A 20,969-nucleotide genomic window follows, 5' to 3' on the forward strand; every position below is an offset into this window, starting at 1 on the left:
TTAAGACGAACCAACTTTATTGTAGCATAAGCTTTTGAGAGCCACAGCTCTCTTTGTTAGATGCATCTGATGAAGAGAGCTGTGATTCTCAACAGCTTATGCTACAGTAAGGTTGGTTAGTCTTCAAGGTACTACTGGACTCTTTTCTGTTTTGCCACTACAGACTAACACGGCTAACTCCTCTGGATGTAATTTCGTCTGTTTTCCTCTTTCCAAAAGATCAGTCCCATACAGAAATGCAAGAGGGATGGGATGGGACTGTGACCGAGTGGTAGAGAATGTTGTTTGGATGCAGAAGGTCCCAGGTTCAGTCCCCGGCAACTCCAGTTAAAAGGGTCAGTGAGTAGGTGATGTGAAAAACACCCTGGAGAGGCGCCGCCCATCAGAATGGACAACACCCCCTTTTATAATGTGTTTACACTCGGGAGGACTTTCTTTCATTGATCATTAGCGGGTTTTCAATTTTTTCACATCAGCCCCTTTTCTCTTTTCAGGTGCGTGTGCAACATCGACTGTTCTCAAACCAACTTCAATCCTCTCTGTGCTTCCGATGGGAAATCTTACGACAATGCGTGTCAGATCAAAGAAGCGTCATGCCAGAAACAAGAGAAGATTGAAGTCATGTCTTTGGGGCGATGCCAAGGTAATGCTTCTAGCAAAATTCATTTCAGAGAGTCCTCTCCTTTTTTTTTTTTTTGGCATGCTGCTTTGTAATGACTAGACATGGGCAACATTTCCTACATGTTGTCAACACAGCTTTTGGTCAGGTACAATGTATATTTTAGTAGATCAACCCAGCAATCCTGTGCAGACATTCTCCAGTCCATTGACACCAAGGGACTTGTTTGCTCGGAATGACGCTACATAGGATTTCTCTGTAACAATGCTGTTCTGTGCAAAGCTATACCTTTCCACACCCATTGACTGCGGTGGACTTAGAAGGGTGTAATTCTGCTTCGGATGGCACTATTAGGCCACCCTCCAGTGTCCACTTAAATCCAGGTGAAATTGGTAGAACATCACTCTGCACTGGCGTGTGGTTGCTGCATTTTAGCCTGGCCTAGGCCTTGATTTGTAATTGTGATATAACCAATCAACCCAACTGGAGAATGTGGAAGATGCATCAGACTTTTTTGCAGAGGCATCTTGTTCAGATTAACATGGGTTTCAGTAGTGATTTGACCAACTAAACATTCTTGGTCCCTTAGTGGAAGATGGTTTAGGAATTTGCTGTGGGAGCTATTCCAACGGGCCATCTTAGGAGCAGAGCAGTAGAGAGTAGAGATGGGCACGAACTAAAATATGAGCCTAAATTAAGCACGAACCAGGCTGGTTTGTGGTTCATGAACCGCGGTTCATCAGATCCCATTTCTGATGAACCGCCACGAATGTTTAGGCTGGTTCATTTGGTTCATTTTTTGGTTCGTGACTGCAGACAGCCTGGTGCCAATCAATCAGTTTCCTAGGCAACGGGGATGGACTTCTTGCAGTCCTTCTGCTGACCCAGAAGTGACCTTCTGCTGACCTGGAAGTGATCTTCTGCTGACCCAGAAGTGGTGGTTTCCTGACCCGGATGTGACATTTTCACGAACCAAACGAACCCTTTCGCAAACCAGGGGCAGGTTCATGAAAGTTCGTGGTTCGTGGTTTGTGAAATTTGACAAACCACGAACCGCATGGTTCAGGGTTTTTCTGGTTCGTGCCCATCTCTAGTAGAGAGCCCACCTCCGTAAACTCAAGCATCTCTGTTAGGGATTTATGAATCATTTCATCATTGCACGTAAGGATTGTGAATCTCTCTTGTATAGGCTGTAGGGAAAGAAGAGCGAAACACATTGCCTGCCTAAAGCAGCAGATTTGGCTCTTTAATCAGTATCATCTAAGGACCAAACCCCTGAGCCAGAGCTATGTAACAGCTGCATGTACATATTCACCTTCTAGGGAGATACTTAGCAATCTCAGCTTTTTCACCTAGTTGAAAAGGAGAGATCTAAATTTCTCTTCCCCACATAATCCAGTTTGGTTTAGTGGTTAAGAGTGGCAGGACTCTAATCTGGAGAACCAGGTTTGATTCCCCACTCCTCCGCTTGAAGCCAGCTGGGTGACCTTGGCTCTGTTACAGCTCTCTCAGAGCTCTCTCAGCTCCACCCACCTCACAAGGGGTTTGTTGTTGTGGGGATAATAACAACACACTTTGTAAACTGCTCTGAGTGGGCATTAAGTTGTCCTGAAGGGCGGTATATAAATTGAATGTTGTTGTTGTTATTGGTGGACCAGAGCTAGGGTTATGAAATTCCTGGAGATTATGAGGGCAGAGCCTGGGGAGAATGGGGTTTGGGAAGGGGAGGGATCTCAGCAGGGTATAACACCGTAAAATCCGCCCTGCAAAGCAGCTATTTCTTCCAGGGAAAGTGATCTCTTTCATCTGGAGATCAGTTGCAATTCCGGGAGATCTCCCACCACCCCCTGGAGATTGGCAACCCTAGCTAGAGATTATAGCAGTGACCATCTCTTGCTTAGTATGCGAACACATGAAACTGCCATATACCAAGTTAGAACCTTGGTCCATCAGGGTCACTATTGCCTGCTCTGACTGGCAGGAGCTCTTCACAGTCTCAGGTTACAGGTCCTTCCCATCACCTACTCCCTGATCCTTTTCATTGGAGATGCCAGGAATTGAACATAGGACCTTGTGCTTGCAAGTGCAAATCAGCAGCCTGCTGGTTCGAATTCCTCTCCTGCCATGAGCTCAATAGGTGGCCTTGGGTAAGCCACTCCTCTCAGTCCCAGTTGTATTGTGGGGGTAATAATATTCTGACTTTGTTCACTACTCTGAGTTGGGCACTAATCTGTCTAGAAAAGCAGTATATAAGCACAGTTATTATTATTGTTATTGTTGTTACCATTGAGCCACACTCAAACCCGGCATAATTCCTGGGGATTGATAATGTGAGCCAGCTGAGCACAGATGCCATATTTATTTATGCACAAAGTTTTGATTCAGAGCTTCTGTATGCAGAAACTTTGTTTTGTATGCAAATTCGCTTCACTTAATGGAGGCACAAACATTTGAAGTATGGGGATATTTTCGATATTACCTTGCCTTTTCTTTGCATGACGTGGCTACAATTCATTGTCTCCTATTTATTTATTTATTTATGTCATTTGTAGTCCACCTTCAAGGTGGATTACATAGTGTGAGATTAGTGCAGTCAATATCAGGACATTTCCATAAACAATGGCAGAGGGTAAATAAATGCAAGTTTACAAAGACATAACATGAGCAAGAATCCGACACCGAGTTGAAGAAATGCTGAAACAGAGCATAAGCAATTCTAGGACTGACACTAGACAACATTAGTCTCTGCTGATCTGGTGTAGTGGTTAGCACGTCAGACTAGGGACTTGGAAAACCCAAGTTCGAATCCCCATTCTGCAATAGAAGCTTGATGGGTGACCTTGGGCCAGTCGTGCACTCTCAGCTTAACCTGCTTAGAGGGATGTTGTAAGGACAAAAAAGGAGAACACTGTAAGCTGCTTTGCATTCCCATTGGGGAGAAAGGTGGGATATAAATAATTTTTTAAAAATCAAAATCTGCAGTTCAGCGCTTCATTATCCACACATTCTTCATTTCCCTACTTTCTTGTCCTGCTGTGAATCTCATTCTTAAAGGAAAATGCAGCAAAGGAGTCCAAGGATGCCTTGACTCTTAGAAAACGAAGAAATAGTACAAAGCAAATGAATAACTCGCCTGAGTACTGAATTTAGATCTCCGCACCTGACTGGAATATGTACATGGAAGAGAATTTTGACCAACAGAAGGAAAGCCTTTTAACTTTCCAAGCAGTAAAGTTCCAGGCTTACTTCTTAATCTTCCTTATATATTATCTGCACTGGAGACTCCCTGACTGCCATTTTTTTTCTCATGCCGTCGCCTCTAGATACATAAGTCTAGAGACAGATGGTCTACTGCTAGCAATACGACGACGTGCCAGATGCCCTCTTAAATTAAGAAAATACCCATTTGGGGTTTGGACAAGTTTTTGGAAAGTAATTTTGCGACCGTAAACTTCTGCATCACCCCACTCTATTAAAATTTAGGTGCTCGTGATCAAAAACAAATAAATTGTGGTTCAGGTATGGAAAAAATACATAGCTACAAAAATCCGCTTTGAACTATTTTCTGTAACATTTAGCTGAGGTTTTTGCTAAGTTTTATTTCCTCCTTCAGATCTGCACGTACTGATCCAGCGACATCTTAACATGCTTGTATGCTAAATTCTATTTTAGTCTCCTGTATAATTATTTTCATCATGCATGTGGATTGATTTCCTAACTCCTTTTAAATAAAAAATATTCCAGGGCAATGCAAAATATGTAATTTTCCAATTTTGTCATGTTATTGCTTTAAAAGCAGACATTTGTTGATTAAATAATTAATATTACTTAAGCAGTCAAATACTTCCAGGGGGAGACTGGAATAATTCTGCATAGACTTGCAATAGAGACAAAACAGACTTTCTCAGGGCCAAGCTACAAGTGACGAATGACACTTGAACGGCAAGTGTATTTCTCCCTGTTCACTTGCTCTCCTCTAAATCCACTTGCCGTTCAAGTGTCATTTGTCACTTGTAGCTTGGCCCTCAGACAGGAGGGCAGTATTGTAGGGAGGAGGTATCAGATGTTTCGCTAATGAGTTACGAACCTTATGTTGCCTTACGTATTATCTGTTGCTTTAAATATGTACTCTTATATGCTACCTGTGCTTCATGTTGTCTAATGCCAGTCCTAGAATTGATTCTGTTCTGTTTCAGCAATTCTTCAACCCCATATTGGATCCTTGCTAATGCTATGTCTTTGTAAACTTGTATTAATTGTTTATGGAAATGTTCTTGACACTGTATGGAAATACCTGCCCTTGTCCTCGCTACTGATTGTACTAATCTCACACTATTTAATCCGCCTTGAGTCTCAGGTCCTTTCCTCACGCTGTTAAAGAGATAGCCCACTTACTGAACTCTAGCGTGGTGTTTTTTCACTCACTCCAGACGTTTCTGATTTCAAAGCACAAGCAGGCAGTTTGGCTTTCGTTTTTTCATGCCTCTTTTAGCTGGCACAGGAAAGAGCGGGAAATCCCGTTCTCAGAAAAGACGCTGAACAAACAGAAGCCAAACTGCCTGCTTCCTCTTTGAAATCGGAGACATCTGGAGTGAGTGGGGGGGGGGAGCCAGAGTTCACCAAGTGGGCCGTCTTTTTAACAGCGTGTGGAAATGGCCTCAGAGAGAAAGGCGGACTATAAACGACATAAATAAATAAATAAAAGTACCTCACAGGAATATTTCTGTTGAGATACTGCAGGCCAATAAGACTTTTGTCTTTGGATTTACCTGAGCATTTATCAAGGCTGTCCTCATAAGACTCCTCCACTTCAGAGGACCAGTTTTCTATTTGAATGTGCATCTATTTGAATGGGCACCTGCGCATGCTAGATTTGCATTTTCGGGATGAACTGAAGACATGTTAAAAACGAATTCAAGTCTTCCACTGAATTTCTATAAGGGACGCAACCTTGGGGAGACTGTGCCGCATGCTTCCTTAACTATTTGAGCAGTCTCATACCCGAGATGCCGGGGGACTTACGGGAGGGCTCTCATGATTCAAAAGGGAATTTACCAGGGGTTACCGAGTCGAAGGAGAACCCAATGAAATGCATATGTTTCTTTCAGACAATGCAACCACAACGACAAAGACAGAAGATGGACATTATGCCAGGACAGATTATGCAGGTAAATTTCCCCGTCACACAACAACCAACATAGAGGGAAAAGTTGCTGGGCAGCCCAAGGAGGGAGGGAGGGATCACATTCTCTTCTGCCATATTTGCCAAAATTGTAACCCCAGTGGGTGCGTCTTTCATTCTCTTTATGAAAAAACATGTCATTGCTTTAAGTAGGACACAGAGGTTTAATTAATGAGTTGGTGCAGTTAACAGCCGCCTCAGTTATAGATTATAATTCTCTTCCCCATTTACTCCAGTTAATGGCTGAGTGTGATAAAGCAAAGGCCAGGGCATTTGAAGATCCCCTCTGCTGAATGTTATTAATCTGAATAAATGTGATTGAAAGGAAACTTAAGACTGAGTTTTCCTTCGAGTTTGTGCAAGAAGCTGATAAGCAGTCCTGTTCTTGCTCTCTGCAGGGGCAGGAGTTGGTATCGCCTGACTCTCAGTTTTCGTTTAAAGGATAGAACGGCTTGCATGGCTTTGGCACCAAAGTCTGATTTTCCTTTAGCAGAATACATCCACCTTATCTTTTGCTTTCTTGTGATAAGAGAAACTGCAGAACACTGAAGTTAACACAGTGTTCCGTTGAAGTCAACCTCTGAATGTCTTTTAAACCTGGTCCCTCCATGGTACTGATGGAGTCTGAACTTGTTTATTTTATGACCCTGGTTGGGCTGTTATTGATTTGACAGTTGTGTTGGCAAATATTTTCTGTTTGCAAATGTGATCGTAAGAGGAATGCTGAAGAGTATTTGCAAATGTGATAGTAAGAGGAATACTGAATCATAAGTGGTCACTTTTGTTCCTTAAACTGAATTGTCCCGGTTAACTTTCTTCAGGCTGCCCGGCAATGTTATGTTATTGAGTTTGCAATATTTGAACACGAGTCAATGTAAGTGCGTCAATTAATCAGTTAATAGCTAGAATAATCAGAGATTAAAAATTCATTCATCTGTCAGCAGCCCTGTATTTAAATCTAATACCTCTTTCAATCTAAACAAGCGAGCTGCCTCTATTTTTGCTTCTGCCAATTTTGCATGAACGCAGGTTAATCCTTGCAGTATCCAAACAGTTTCAAACGTTGCATTCTTTTTAAAAAGATCAGCATGCCATGAAGTTGAAACTAATAATTTCCTATCGTTCTTTCTGGCTGTTTGTATCTTCAGACCTAGCTGGAGTCAGCATTGTAACAGACCTACATTTGAATGCAAAGTTAATGAGATATTTTAGAACAGATTTTTTGTTGCTGTTGTTAATGATAAATGGCTTTAATTTATTTAGAAACTCCAATAAAGCATTGTGGCTGCCCAGGCTGAATATAGCATTTTGAAATATAATATATATGTAAATGTTATTTAAGGTTTATCAAATGTGGAGGGGGGAGCTTTATTTATTTTTTTTAGTGTGTTTCCCTGAAGGATTAATTTGCAAGGATTCTGAAATGCTTGTGCAAATTTTCACAGCTTGACTTTAGAAGTGTGAATGGGAATACTTGGAGTGTTATCATTTAAAAACGTGGCAAGGGATGTATAATTGCTTCGGCCTGTGATTGCCTTTGTGCTGTGGAAAGGGGCTTTTTGAAAGGGAACTCCATTCGCTATGGAACAGCCTTTGAAGCTAAACACTCGGTTTATGCCCTTGACATGCCGAACAATGAGAGATGGAGTGTATCGTATTGGTTGGCGTGTTTTGAGATTCACTTATTAAGATTTTGCTGGCACTGTAAGACGGCAAGGTGCTTTCCTGCTTATTCTGTTAGGAAGGGTGTGAATAAAAATAAGATGTGCTTGTACATAAACAATGCAACATGTGCTCTAAAGACCATTTCCTCACTTAACATAGATATTGGTGTGGTGTATAAGAGTGGCAGGACTCTAATATGGAGAGCCGGGTTTGATTCCCCACTCCTCTACTTGAAGCTAGCTGGGTGATCTTGGGTCAGTCAAAGCTCCCCCACAGCTGAGACACTTAGAGCCAAACTACAAGTGACGCCTTACACAGGTTGGACACTTGTCAGCTTCCCTCAAGTTTTGATGGGAAATGTAGGCGCCCTGGTTTTACAGCTTGGCTCTCCATTACAGCTGCAAGACCAGGATGCCTACATTTCCCATCAAAACTTGAGGGAAGCCGACTAGTGTCCAACCTGTGTAAGATGTCACTTGTAGTTTGGCTCTGAGAGATCTCTGTCTTTTGGTGCTACACCTCTGAAGATGCCAGCCACAGCTGATGGCGAAACGTCAGGAACTACAATGCCAAGACCACGGCAATACAGCCCGGAAAACCCACAACAACCATCGTTCTCCGGCTGTGAAAGCCTTCGACAATACATCTCCCCCACAGCTCTCTCACCCCCACCCACCTCACAGGGTGATTGTCTTGAGGATAATAATAACACAGTTTATAAACTGCTCTGAGTGGGTGTTAAGTTGTCTTGAAGGGTGGTATATGAATTAAATGTGTTGTTGTTGTTGATGATGTTGATGATGATGATGGACATTAAGTTGTCCTGAAGGGTGGTATATAAATCAAATGTTGTTGTTGTTATGTTGTTGTTGTTGTTTATGAGCATTAAGTTGTCCTGAAGAGCGGTATATAAATCAAATGTTATTTTATTTTATTATTATGTTGTTGTTGTTATTTATGGACATTAAGTTGTCCTGAAGGGTGGTATATAAATCAAACATTATTATTGTTTTTGTTATTATTTGTGCTGGTTAAGTTCAGGGTCATAATTGTGGCCGTCCATCCAGAGAGTATGTTTTTGGAGTAGGGTTGCCAAATCTGGGTTGGGAATTCTTGGAGATTTGGGGGCAGAGCCTGGAGAGAGTGCGTTTGATCTTTGCAGGTTGTAATGTCACAAAGTCCGCCCTCTGACGCTGCTATTTCCTCCGAGGGAACTGATTTCTATTGTCTGAAGATCCCTTGTAATTCCAGGAGAACTCGAGGGCCCAGCTAGAGGTTGGCAACCCAATCTCAGAGGGGAAATAGTGTAGACGGCTAAATCCAGCCACTCCCTTCTCCATGAAGAGCCCTGCTCTTATGGAAGGAGCCTTACGACACTGGAGGAAGACCTCCACTGGTGGAGGAAAACTTTTTGATTGGCGGAAGGGAGTCCTTGGAGCTCAACTGTTATTTGTGGGTTAGATCCAGCCAGCTTTTCATTCAATCCTGCCCAATCCCCAGTTTAACACATAGCCCCCATCCCACATGCCTTTTGTTCATACAGGTCCTAAGATCCCCAAGATAGCCTTTTTTGGTGGTCAAAGCAGATCACTTGTTCCCTTTTCACGAGCTGAAAAACGAGGTGGATCCAGCCTCTCTATAGGAGCGCTCAAGTGCTGCTCAGGCACTACCATTTTACGAAAGCATGCCAGTAATACTTCTTGTGTATTCTAGAAGTCTGCCCCTTTAGTAAAGTAAGCCTAGGTCATCCGCTGGTGTACACTGCTATCTCATTGAAATACCTCGTTTTCATTGATGTTAACTTGACTGAAATTCAGAAAAGGCGTGCCTAATATCTCGAAATACCTCTGGGTTTGCACACACACAGCCTTTATGGTCTAACCGTCTGTGAGGCGCAAAAGTTAAAACCATCTGTTTTAAAATAGCAACACCCCCCCCCCTTCCCCACTGTACAAATTATTAATCAGGAAGCAATAAAACCAAAGTTCATAAGAAGTTCACACCTCGGTTTTAGAAGCAATTGCAGATTGCTATTCTGTTCAAATTCTCCCCTTTCTTCATATCTGCAGTGCTGCCTTGATGGCATTTAGAGATTATTTTATGGATGCCGCCTGTATTCCTTAGCTCAGTGGATTTTAATGCCTCTCATAATGCTGATTGCTGTGGGCAGAATAACAATTTCTCTTTGATAACATCCCTGAAATGAGCCCTTCAGATTACATGCTCAGAATCTATAAAAGAGGGTCCTTAGAGGCTTTTTTTTTTTTAACTGGCAACTTTGGGAGATGTCTCCATTTTTATTTCATTTCTATTTTTATTGAATAAAGTGAATTGCTTTTACGGGGAAGGAGAGGGAGCATCATGGAGGAATAACTGATGTTTCAACGATTCCAATTTACCTGGCTAAGGTAGCCAGACCAGCATTGACAATCCCTGGGAGATGGGCAGAGATGGAGTCCCAATGAACCATAGAGCTTTACCACAGGTTCCGGGTGAATTCAAGGTCATGACACCATGCAGTGATTGGTGTTACTTCCAGGGTCACCCCAGAAGTGAATCCTTGTCAGCACGACATCGATTGCCCCTCCACCAAGCCACAGCATGAGCTGTGTGCCCAGGTGCAGGAGTTGGAGACCTGGCATATTTATACCTGGAATACTTCACTGTTTTCTCCTATCTGCCCCTGGTTAAACACTGTCTTTGTTTTGTCCTCTGGGACGAAATAAGTCCATTGAGTTGAAAGGAATTTATTTCTAAAGACCGTTTCAGCTGTTCCTCTTTGGACCATCTTCCATTTTGTGCCAGGAATATAAGCTCTGTGCAGTCTTCTCCCTGTGTGTGATTGCTATTTTGTGTGTATTTTGTGTGCTGTCTGCCCAGGTACAGGAGGCCTTCCTCCAGAGTTGGAGACCTGGCATATTTATACCTGGAATACTTCACTGTTTTCTCCTATCTGTCCCTGGTTAAACACTGTCCCTGTTTTGGCCTCTGGGACGAAATAAGTCCATTAAGCTGAAAAGAATTTATTTCTAAACATCTTTTCAGCCATTATTCTTTGGACCGTCTTCCATTTTGTGCTAGGAACATAAGCTCTGTGCAGTCTTCTCCCAGTGTGTGATTGCTATTTTGTGTGACTAGGGCATGGCATTAATGGTCCAGTTTTCAGAATGTGCAGTCAGAAATCCAGTTTTGTTGTTAGTATGCATTCACAGAGACCAAAGCTGGAAAATACCCATAGTAGCTGTGCTTAGATTGGGCTGCAAGCATTCATTTTGGGAAACTTTTTCTTAAAAAGTTAACAACCATTTACGTATTCAACCAGCTTCTGATACTAGGTCCAGACAGGCTTATGTAGAAAAACTGAGTCCAGCAGATAAAGAAAATACATTGAGGGGAGAGGGTCAAGTTCAAACAATGATCTGTATTGTGAGAAAAGTGAGGAATGTTGCAAGAACACAAGAACATCCCTATATTGATTGGCGAATCATTAAGGAGTATTAAATAAGGGCCATTTCCACACACGTTGAATAATGCACTTTCAATGCACTTTCGCAATCCTTTGGAAGTGGATTTTTTGTTCCACACATGGAAAATCAGTTTCAAATGTTCACTAAAGAGTATTGAAAGTGGATTATCCAATGTGTGTGGAAGCAGCCAATGTGTACTAGAGATGGGCACGAACCAGGAAAATGGAAGTTTGTTGCAGTTTGTGGTTCATCGTGTTTCATGAACCACAAACTGCCATGAACTTACCCGGTTCACGAACTAGTTTGTTTGGTTTGTACATACGTCACTTCCAGGGTTGCAGAAGGTCTGCAGAAAGCTGATCCCCCTGTTGCCTAGGTAACAGATTGATCGGCACCAGGCTGTCTGCAGTGATGAACCAAAAAATGAACCAAACAAATCACTCTAAAAATCATAGCAGTTCGTCGTGGTTTGTCAGAAATGAACTCCAACAATCCACCGGTTCATGAACCAAAAACTGGCCCAGTTCATGACGAACTTTGCTTCATATTTCGGTTCATACCCATCTCTAATGTGTACTTTTTGAAAGCTAGGATAAATATCCTTTCGTGAGAGAGCATGAAAATTCTGTGTTGCAATTAATTATATATTTATATAAAACATCTATATGCCACGTGTGCCAGATTCTTCCCTTTCCCCTGAAACCTCAGAACAGCTACATTAAAAATAACAGTCATGGCTGAAAATAAAATAAAAATAACCTATCCATAAAAGCATTGCCACAACACATGATTTACAACTCCAGTCTAACGCGTAGCCAAGATGTTCATCGAGATACACTTCAGTAGCAATGTCCAAAAACTATTGATAGAACATATAGTGGAAGAGCCAGCTCTTCTACATCTTTCTAAAAGCCAAGGGGGTCGAGATTTGTCAGATTTCTCTGGGTATGCTGCTCCATAATTCTAGCATAGCCACAGTGAACACCCAATCTTCTCTCGTTAAAGGCAAACAGAACTGCCGCATGACAGGGAACATTTAAAAGAGTTCCCATTATATTCCTTGCCCTCCTTAGAGGTTGCTTGTAATGTCTTGGGAACCAAGCGAAATTTGTAGTTGGCTTCTTGAAAAAGGCACCCTAGTTGTAATTCCAGGAGATAACCTGGGCCGATTCCGCACGGCTTACCTGAAGTCGGGACGTTGCGGGACGTTGCAGAACATGCCGGCAAAAAAGCAAAAGATCGCGTTTTCTTGCGCGATGTCATGCAAAACTCGCGCGAGAAAACACGATCTTCCGCATTTTTGCCAGCATGTTCCGCAACGTCCCAGCTTCAGGTAAGCCGTGCGGAATCGGCCCTGGTCCCACTGGAAGTATGGAGGGTGTGCCATCTAACAAGGCCTGCTGTTTAACTACTTTAGGGAGGACGGAGGATGGACCCTCGCCTCTTTACATCAGGTGTTGAGGAACATGTCCAATGGGGTCACTCTCGGTAAGATCACAGAGCGGCAGGGAGACCTAGACATAAACACAAGTTGGGCTGCTGCTGTTTCAGTGACATCATCTTGTCTTCCATATCCACGCCTTCTTCTTTCAACAATCTCTTGTTTTGTTTGCTTGTCTGTTTCCTGTTGACGTCTTACAAGTATTATCTGGCAGGACACAGGAGAGAGTTCGAATCCCTTTGCTGCAGTGGCCTCTTCAGGCCACGACAGCATCAAGGAAGGTCCTGCTTGAGCATAAGCGCTGAGCCCATCTGAACCTTATCCCATGGATTTTGAGCATCTCCCCTTCCCTCTGACCAGTGGCATGTGACTTCCCAAAGGACAGAACAGAGAAAGGCTTGAGAGGGCAGAATGCCCATGCAATCTCTCATTCAAAATGAGCCTTGGCTCGTGGAATTCACAGCGCGATGCTACATGAGAAAAGTGTACCCTTGGAAAATAATGGTTCCACTGCAACCTTTGCAGAGTCTGTGATGTTCCTTCTTTATTTTCTGCAATAAACTCCTAAAGATCTGAGAAGATAGCCTGTCCTACATTATAACATTTAAAAGTAGGTCAAATCCTGAGCTTAAACCACCTAACATGTCCCTTTAAATTACATTTTTTATATATTACAGCTTTAACCTTTTTTTCCAGAGGAAAAGAATAAAACCCTGTAACTTTGCTCTGGGAGAATTCTTTTTCTTAAGCCTATGCGGATCACTCTTTCAGAGCTTCCAGATCTCCATGCCTTTCATGAGTGAGAAATTTAATGTTTGACACGTGTATTCTAAAATGTATGTGAGAGCACCTCGATGCTGCTTTTTTGGGAATCTGATTGGAATCATGAGTGGCAACAGGGCAATTCATACAGTGCCACATGGTACGCAGAATTCATATGTGGTGGAATGTGCTCAAGTTTGCGCATGGGCAAGCACTAAAGCTTGGCTTTATATGTATGAATCTCAGGTGTATATGCTTCTTTAGCACCTGCTACCTGTAATCCAGGGACTGAATTGAGGATTTACAGTGTGCAAGCAGATGCTCCACTCGCTCCTTCCTGTGCTGTTAGGCCAAAATAGGCAAAGTACGGTTTGTGCAAACCAGTGTTTGCCCAATTTAGATGTCACAACAAACGATGCATTTGTCTGACGGGATCACAGTGCACAAGAGAAGATGTTGGGAGCCTGAATTGTGTTCATGTGTAGGAAGCCAGGTGTAGCATATTGTAATGTGGTATGATTTGTATACAACCCATCCTTTCTACATATGGTGGTGTTGATGTGCCCGTCCTCACTGGCCCACCCCGTATCATGGGATTACAGCTGTTTCCACACGTTCTTAAAGGGACGGCCCGCTCACCGAACGCTGCCAGCTTTCCCCCTTCACTCCACACATCTCCAATTTCAAAACGGTAGCAGGCCGTTTGGCTTTTGTTTTGTCAGCGCCTTTTCGGGGACTGTACTTTGCCAGGTCTTTTTCTCAGAGAAGGTGCCCCAAAAAATGGAAGCCAAACAGCCTGCTATCGTTTGGAAATCGGAGGCTCGTGGAGTGAAGGGGAAAAGCCAGCAGCTTTTGGAGAGTGGGTCATCCCTTTAGGGATGTGTGGAAAGGGCCTGTGTCAACTTTCCCCAAAACCCATTTTAGCGCACTGTTTCTGCTTGCAGAGAGAGAAATGTTGCCGCACCATTTCCTTTGGCACTGATGGCACATATCCCCATATACGTTTCCTTCAATCTCTTACTGGGGTGCTGCCTTTGAAGACAAAGTGTACAAAGAGCAGCACAGCCAGTTCTGTGTAGCTTCACCCAATGCTAAAGTAGCTGTTTGAATCCCATCCAGGAGCAAATAATACACTTCTTTAAAACAAAATGAAGGCAAAAGAACAGGATGTCCTTTCCGTTCCAGAGGCCCCGCTTATATTTTTGCAGTGTTTTCCTGAATTCTCAGACACTGCCTATCAGGCTCCATGTTTAATTTCCTTATTAATAAATGTAGACTCCAGTTTGCGCAGAGTTGGTTTATGCCTCATTTTCACTAATGAGAAAGAACTCAGTTATGTGGCAAACGAACATGGAAATGAGAGCGGTTTGGTTTGTCCACAAGCGCACAGCCTGCAAGCACACCATGTCTGGGCTCATAATTTGATCTGAAGGAAATAAATAAACAGCAGGGAAATGCAAGCTCCAGCTTGTAGTGCCATTATTGGCATGAGCGGTATAATAAATAAAAGGGCAGATCGAGCTATTAAGAGTGTCACCAGCCCTCCTGCAAAATTCAAGTTAGGGAAATGAATTAAAGTGTCGGCTCGGTTGGGGTTGGGGGGAGAGAATTTGCAGGGCATGTATTTCTCCCTCTGGGATTTACTTTAGAGATGCGCAAGATCTATTAAAACAACTTGTGACAAACTGTTGACTCACACTTTTCTATTACTTTTCCTTTTTTCCCTTTACAATTCCATCCCCGCTTCCCCCCCCCACACACAGAGCTTTACTTGTTTCCCCGTAATATCATGCAGCCAGTCATCTGTAACATTATATTAGTGCAAATGGATCAACACAGGAATTGTATTTGCAGCGCAAAGGAAGGTTTTATACAGAGGAAGAAGACCCCGGTGCTTGCATGCAGAAATCTTGCACGTTTTCGCCCCAGTTCATAAATACGCCATGCATCATTTATAGTTGCTGTTGCTTTCTCGACATTCAGAAATCCCTGTTCCAAAGCAAATTAGAAGCGTTTTAATACTCGCTAATCCCTCTGTTCGTTTCTCTACACATGCTCTGAATCAGTGTCTCCTGCCATGCTCAGCAGGATAAATGAGCTTAAATAAGGAGCTGTCCTCATTATAAAAAAGAAAGACGTCCGTTGCTTGCACATTCTGCTTAATCTCATAGGGTTTAATTATGTCTACGATGTTTCTGCTGCATTTTTTCCCTAAAAAGATTATGGCTTTAAGTAAACAGAGGTAGTACAAGAAGAGGAATTGATTCCAATTAGAGGCGAGTGGCTTTCTTCCAACCCACTTTGCTGGATTGGGTCTGCCCCACGCTCCACTCGGCTTGCCTTCTGATTTTTTTACGTTGAATGATTATGATTACTTCCACACGTGCCATTTGATCCGGCCACGCTTTTGGCTCCTTATGTTCATTTGATTTTTTTAATGTGGGGAAGTCATGCGAATAAACAGCTGTATGCATTCACACACAGCCAATTTTTCCCTTCTCTCTCTCTCTCTTGTGTACACCATCACATGCTGGAGGGGGAAAAGTCAAATTAACATTCTTTTTAGTTAATGGAAAAGTTCCAATCGGTAGTTTTCTGGGAAGAACAGATACAAAACCACATTTGTCTCCATTCAATGTAGGCATAGATATGTTGTATTTGGTTTTTTTTAACACTTAGCACTTTGCCCCCATAGAATCCTAGGACTGAAAGAGACCTCTAGGGTCATCTAGTCCAACCCCTTCACTCTGCCCTCCTGTGTCACGTTGTCCTTATGATGGAGACAGACAGAAGGAATGAGAGGGGAAAGAGAATGGCTTCCATTATAACCAGTAGAATGGCTCCATGGGCAACTACCAGTCTCCCAACAAGACCTTGAAGAGGTGGGAAAGTGCAGCTTCCGTTGCAACTTCTGTTGAGGCCACATAAGCACCCCTCCACCCCAAAATGCAACTGCTTCCCTGCCTGCTGCTTCACAACAAATAACAGGATTGCCTTCTATTATATATGCGAATCCACCAATAGTAGTGGCTACATTTGCCTTCTTCCCACCTACATATCAGGCTATGGATGACAGGATATGGCAGACAGATCCCTGTACTAGACATGGGCATGAACCAAAAAAATTTAATGAATCAGCGGTTCATAGTTTGGTGCCGCTGACGAACCCAAACTAATGAACCAAAACAAACATTTCCCGCTGACGAACTGGTTCAAGGTTTGTGGTTCATGGGCGTCAGAATGGCCCCTGTTGGACTTAGGCAGCCCATATTCCCAGGGAGCGTTTAGCAGGCTCTCCTCCAGCCAGCACCTGAGTTTGGTCAAGATTGCAATAGGGATCTTGGAGTTATACCTTCTCCAATCCGAGGCCCCCAGGAAACTCCCATTCGATACAGTTAGAGCCACCAGTTGACGTTGGCCCAGTGTACAAGGGGTTGGCCGTCAGAACTGCCTATCAGGGTTTGCAGGGATGAGATTGGAGTGCCCATGGCTATAGAACACCCCCTTCCCCCTCCCTCCCCTCGGGTGTCCTCTCCCATGTAACCAATTGTAATCAATTTGCAGCTCCGTGGTTGGAAGGAAGACTAGCCGATCAAGGTAAGCTGGGCTTCGATTCGGGCTTCCAGGGTGACTGAAGGAGTGCAGACAGAATTCAGGCATTCCCCCAGCTCTGTTTCCAAGGGAATTGATTGATGGTGCCTGACTGTCTGGCTTCACAAACTGCGGGCAAACACAATGAACTGGGCTTCCAATGAACGCTGGTTCATTGGCCATGGACCCTCCCAAACTGCCGGTTCGCGAACAGATGATCAGGCAATTCATGGGTTTTTTTGGTTCGTAATGCTGTTCGTGCCCATGTCTACCCTGTACCATTGCAACAAGAAGTCCAGGCTCTTGGTTAAATGGTTTTATTCAGAAATAAAATCATTTCCTTATATATGTCCATAGGATTACTCAGAAGCAAGGTAAGCATCTAAGCAGTAAGAGCAAGATTGACAGGAATAGTAACATGGGAGAAAATACTTCCTCTTAACACACTCGTTGGCTCCTTCCCCCTCCCAATAATAAACAGGATTTTGGCATGCATTTGGCTTGAGAACATTTGTACTATCAAGCTGAGTCACTGGAAAAGCAAGACATAGCAATGCACAGGAGTGAGTAGCAGATAAGGTCATGAGTACTGAAAGTTTCTACCGTCCGTTAGATAAGCACCTCCAATAAGCTTGTGAAAGAAATAGTTAGGGCATTGGCAATATAATATCAAGGTACAGTATGAAACAATGATTCAGAACAACAGGTCAGTTATAGCCTTGGCATGGATGGGGCTCAGACATGACACCACAGTGGGAAAAACCTCACTCTCGGACCCAACCACCACCCTCAAGAAATTGAGTGGTAAGAGAAAAATTGACCAGGAAATGGTTTCCATGCTGAAGATCCAGGAATTTCTCCATTCTCTATGGTCTTTGCCATAGATATATGGGGAAACTCCTAGATGGTCATCCTGAAGTGATGCCCCATCCTCCCCAAACTCCACCACCCTCAAAATCTCCTGGTAGTACTGGCAACCTTAGTGGTGGCCCCTGCAAACGCTGCTCTGTGTGCTCCCACAATCTGAAATTATGAGTGTGTGCCTCAGTCTCTCTCTACATAGAAACGCGGCTCTGTCAGTTTTACCTCTCTACACGGAGCTAGCAGAGATCGCTCCTCAGAGGATTTGTTAATTTCATCTTTGCCTCCCTTCTGGCTCTAGAGAGGTGAAATTGACAGAGCCTTCCTATCTGTCTTTTAAAGCTATGCTTACCAGCTAACATTGCACCTCCCTACACTTGAGCATCCCTGCGTAAGATATCTCGTGTAGAGAGACTCTCAGATGCAGGGCTTTGTCAGTAATAGTGCCTGAGGTCTGGACCCTGGTTCACCTGGGACCAGGTTTATACCGTCTTAGGCACCCAGTGAAGATGTTTTTATTCTTTCAAGCCTTTTAGACCTCCCCTACCCCACCTTGCACTTGATTTTTAACTGCCCCATCCTGTTCAAATTGTTTTAGGCTATGGTTTTAAAGGCTCAGTCTGCAGTTGATTTCAAGATAATTTGAAGTCTTATCCTTTTAAATTGGCTTCTCTTATAGCTGATAATAAACTGGAAGTTTGTTTTTCATATGATTATTTTTGTTGGGGTTTTGAGTTAATAAGGTTATTTTATTGTTCCAGCTGTAAGCCACCTTAGATATGACAGAGCCGGGATGGGAATATTTTAAATAAATAAAAAGGGGGAAACTTTGGGCCTGTTGCAAACCCCTTCAGAAATCTCCAAAAATAAGAGCTCCATTTTATTGAGGGCTGCGAAGTCCAAAGGAGGGTTCCCTGTTTAAGTTCAGTCCTAGTAATAAGTAAGATTATGTGCTAAACCCGTTTGCTTTGTTCCATTGTCTTCATACATCTTGTATGAAAAGAATAGGAAAACCATCTTTTAAGGGCAATGGCGGTCTGTGATAAAGGCTTCCAAAGCTGGGCAGATCTATCCCTGTTTTCCTCATTACTTGAGCAAATGTTTCTTATGAGCTACATGATGACTAGGAAGAGGCCAGGAGCTGTTTTTAGATGAGGAACCTGAAATCAAAGCAGTTGTTGCGTTCAAGTCCCTAATATCTGTCTAATGTTATTGTATCCAGGCATGGAGACCAAGGCCGTTTCCACGCACCCATAAAGGAACAGCTCGCTTACTGAATGATGGCGGTTTTTCCTCATGAATCCGGACATCTCCGTTTGCAAAAGGGTTGTGGGCCATTTGGCTTCCGTTTTTTCGGCACCGTTTTGGGAACGCACTTTTTGCAGTCCCAGAAAAGGCACCAAAAAAAAGGGAAGCCAAACGGCCCGCATCTGTTTTGCAAACAGAGTCACCACCAGCATTCCGTTTGTGTGCCGTCCCTTTAAGAGCGTGTGGCAATGGCCCAAATGTATTCATAGTTAATGTGCACTGCTTCAGATGCCTTCAGCCTGAGGGATGACCTATTCATTAACTGACTGTGCATGTTTCCTTCACCACCCTCAACACCACCAGTAGTCACGCTGATCCAGATGAGCAAAGCTGGTTAGAAAACAGAATGTTTTGCAATGTGACTATTTGAAAGTTGCATTAACTTGACACATCAGAAGGTTGCTGACTGCAGTCTGCCATGTTCAGCACATTGTCGTGGGTGTCAGCGTGTCACTCTCTGCCCCCAAGGGGAAAGTTAAATTGGGCTCAGTTGAGCAACAAATTAGAGCTGAACAAGATGTTTGCCAGTAGACCCAGTTGGAAAGTGGTAGGGGGAGACACGAGTTGGAGGGGAGAATTAGCAGGCTGCAGAGGCATGCTCAACTCTCTTCTTCTTTCTTCTCCACCATGCCCTTCTCCAGCCTGAGATTCCAGGCTTACTTCTAAGTAATATTGCTTAGCATCTGTAAAGTACTTGCAAGTGTTCAAAGAATTTTACAGACATACTTTTGTCACAATCTGTACAACCACAACAAATTTATAAGATGGATGAGTATCATCTCCCTATTGAAGACTGGAGGGTGGGGGCGGGGTTGAGGCTTATCTAAGGCCACCTAGTAAATTCATGGCAAAGGCCAGATGCTATCCAGGCACTTCCAAATTCATAGCTTAGTGTCAAACCAGATGCACCTATTTCTACAGATCCTAGCATTTTTTCAAACTGAATTATCCGGTGGGAGGGCTGGAGGGCGGGGACGTGGGTTTGTGTACGACATCACCAACATTGCTACAACCCAGAAGTAAAAATGGGTAGCTTTAGGAATCACCGGAAACTCTATGGTAAAACTATAAAGTTTACCATAGAGTTTCTGGAGATCCCTAGAGCTACCCATTGTCATTCTGCTGTTGTCCATTTGGGAGAAACCATATGCATACCTGTACTGGCACATGTGGTTTAATCTTCACAGTGTGATCCTTAAGAACAATTCCCTCAGTGTAAGTCTCATTGAAGAGACCAGAGTAGGATTCTGAGTAGACCTGTTTAGACTAGTTCTCAAAGAAATATACTTCCAGCCATGTGTGACTTTTGTTGTATGGTACTCCGTATCTTTACAACTGTTCCGGTGTGGTCGCTTGGATGTTGCACTTGGGTATGAGAAAGGAACAGATCGTTGATGTCAATGGATTCAGACGGGTGTGTCTTTGCTTAGAATCTCACTGGCCATGCAATGTATCTCTTGGTTATATGTGCCTCCTTGGGTGGCCTCGGGCAAGACACTGACTTTCAGCCTCACCTCCGTCATGGGTGGTTGTGAGATTATGTATGTAATGAATAAATCTTTCTCGGTGCAAACTAAATGCTCCACAATCAGTGGCAGTCTATTTCCAAAGGATATCAGCACTGAATTGCAACGTAGACCTGTTATGACAAGCTTTATCAATTTTTGACAGTGTTGCATAATGGGAAAAAAATATATTTCTGACAAGATAAGAAAAAAAGAGAGGCTGGGGAGAAATCCCTCATAGCTTTTAATCTCTCTCTCTCTCTTTTACATTATCTGAGATTTGAAGCTATGTGTGTTGTACATTGAAAACACCCTTCCCCAAGGGTATTTCATTTACAATTTCATTTAATAATAGGAACGTGGCTCGATCAAGCTAAGATGAGTATGGATTAAATAAGAATCAAGGGAAAATAAGGCAAGTTTCTATCTGAAGGCTGGAGATGAAGTCACTAGAGAAAATCACATTATTAGATTATAATATTTAAACTGATCAACTGTGTTGCCTTTTGGCTGGGAGCTCAGAAAGATGCATCCGGAAAGCTCATCTCCCTTGCAGATTGGACGGTTA

The 20,969-nt window shown here is 43.2% G+C and overlaps 1 protein-coding gene across 1 annotated transcript in view; it reads left to right on the forward strand.

The window, feature by feature from the left end:
* Positions 1-20,969, forward strand: part of TMEFF2 (transmembrane protein with EGF like and two follistatin like domains 2) — a 354,462-nt gene that overhangs the window by 276,190 nt on the left and 57,303 nt on the right. Inside the window, exons 6-7 of the mRNA XM_054972161.1 lie at positions 495-643; positions 5,728-5,787. Coding sequence (XP_054828136.1) covers positions 495-643; positions 5,728-5,787 — 209 coding nt within the window. The remainder of the gene's footprint in view (positions 1-494; positions 644-5,727; positions 5,788-20,969) is intronic.

This window comes from Eublepharis macularius, chromosome 2 (assembly GCF_028583425.1).
Source record: "Eublepharis macularius isolate TG4126 chromosome 2, MPM_Emac_v1.0, whole genome shotgun sequence".
In the NCBI taxonomy this organism is placed as follows: Eukaryota; Metazoa; Chordata; class Lepidosauria; order Squamata; family Eublepharidae; genus Eublepharis; species Eublepharis macularius.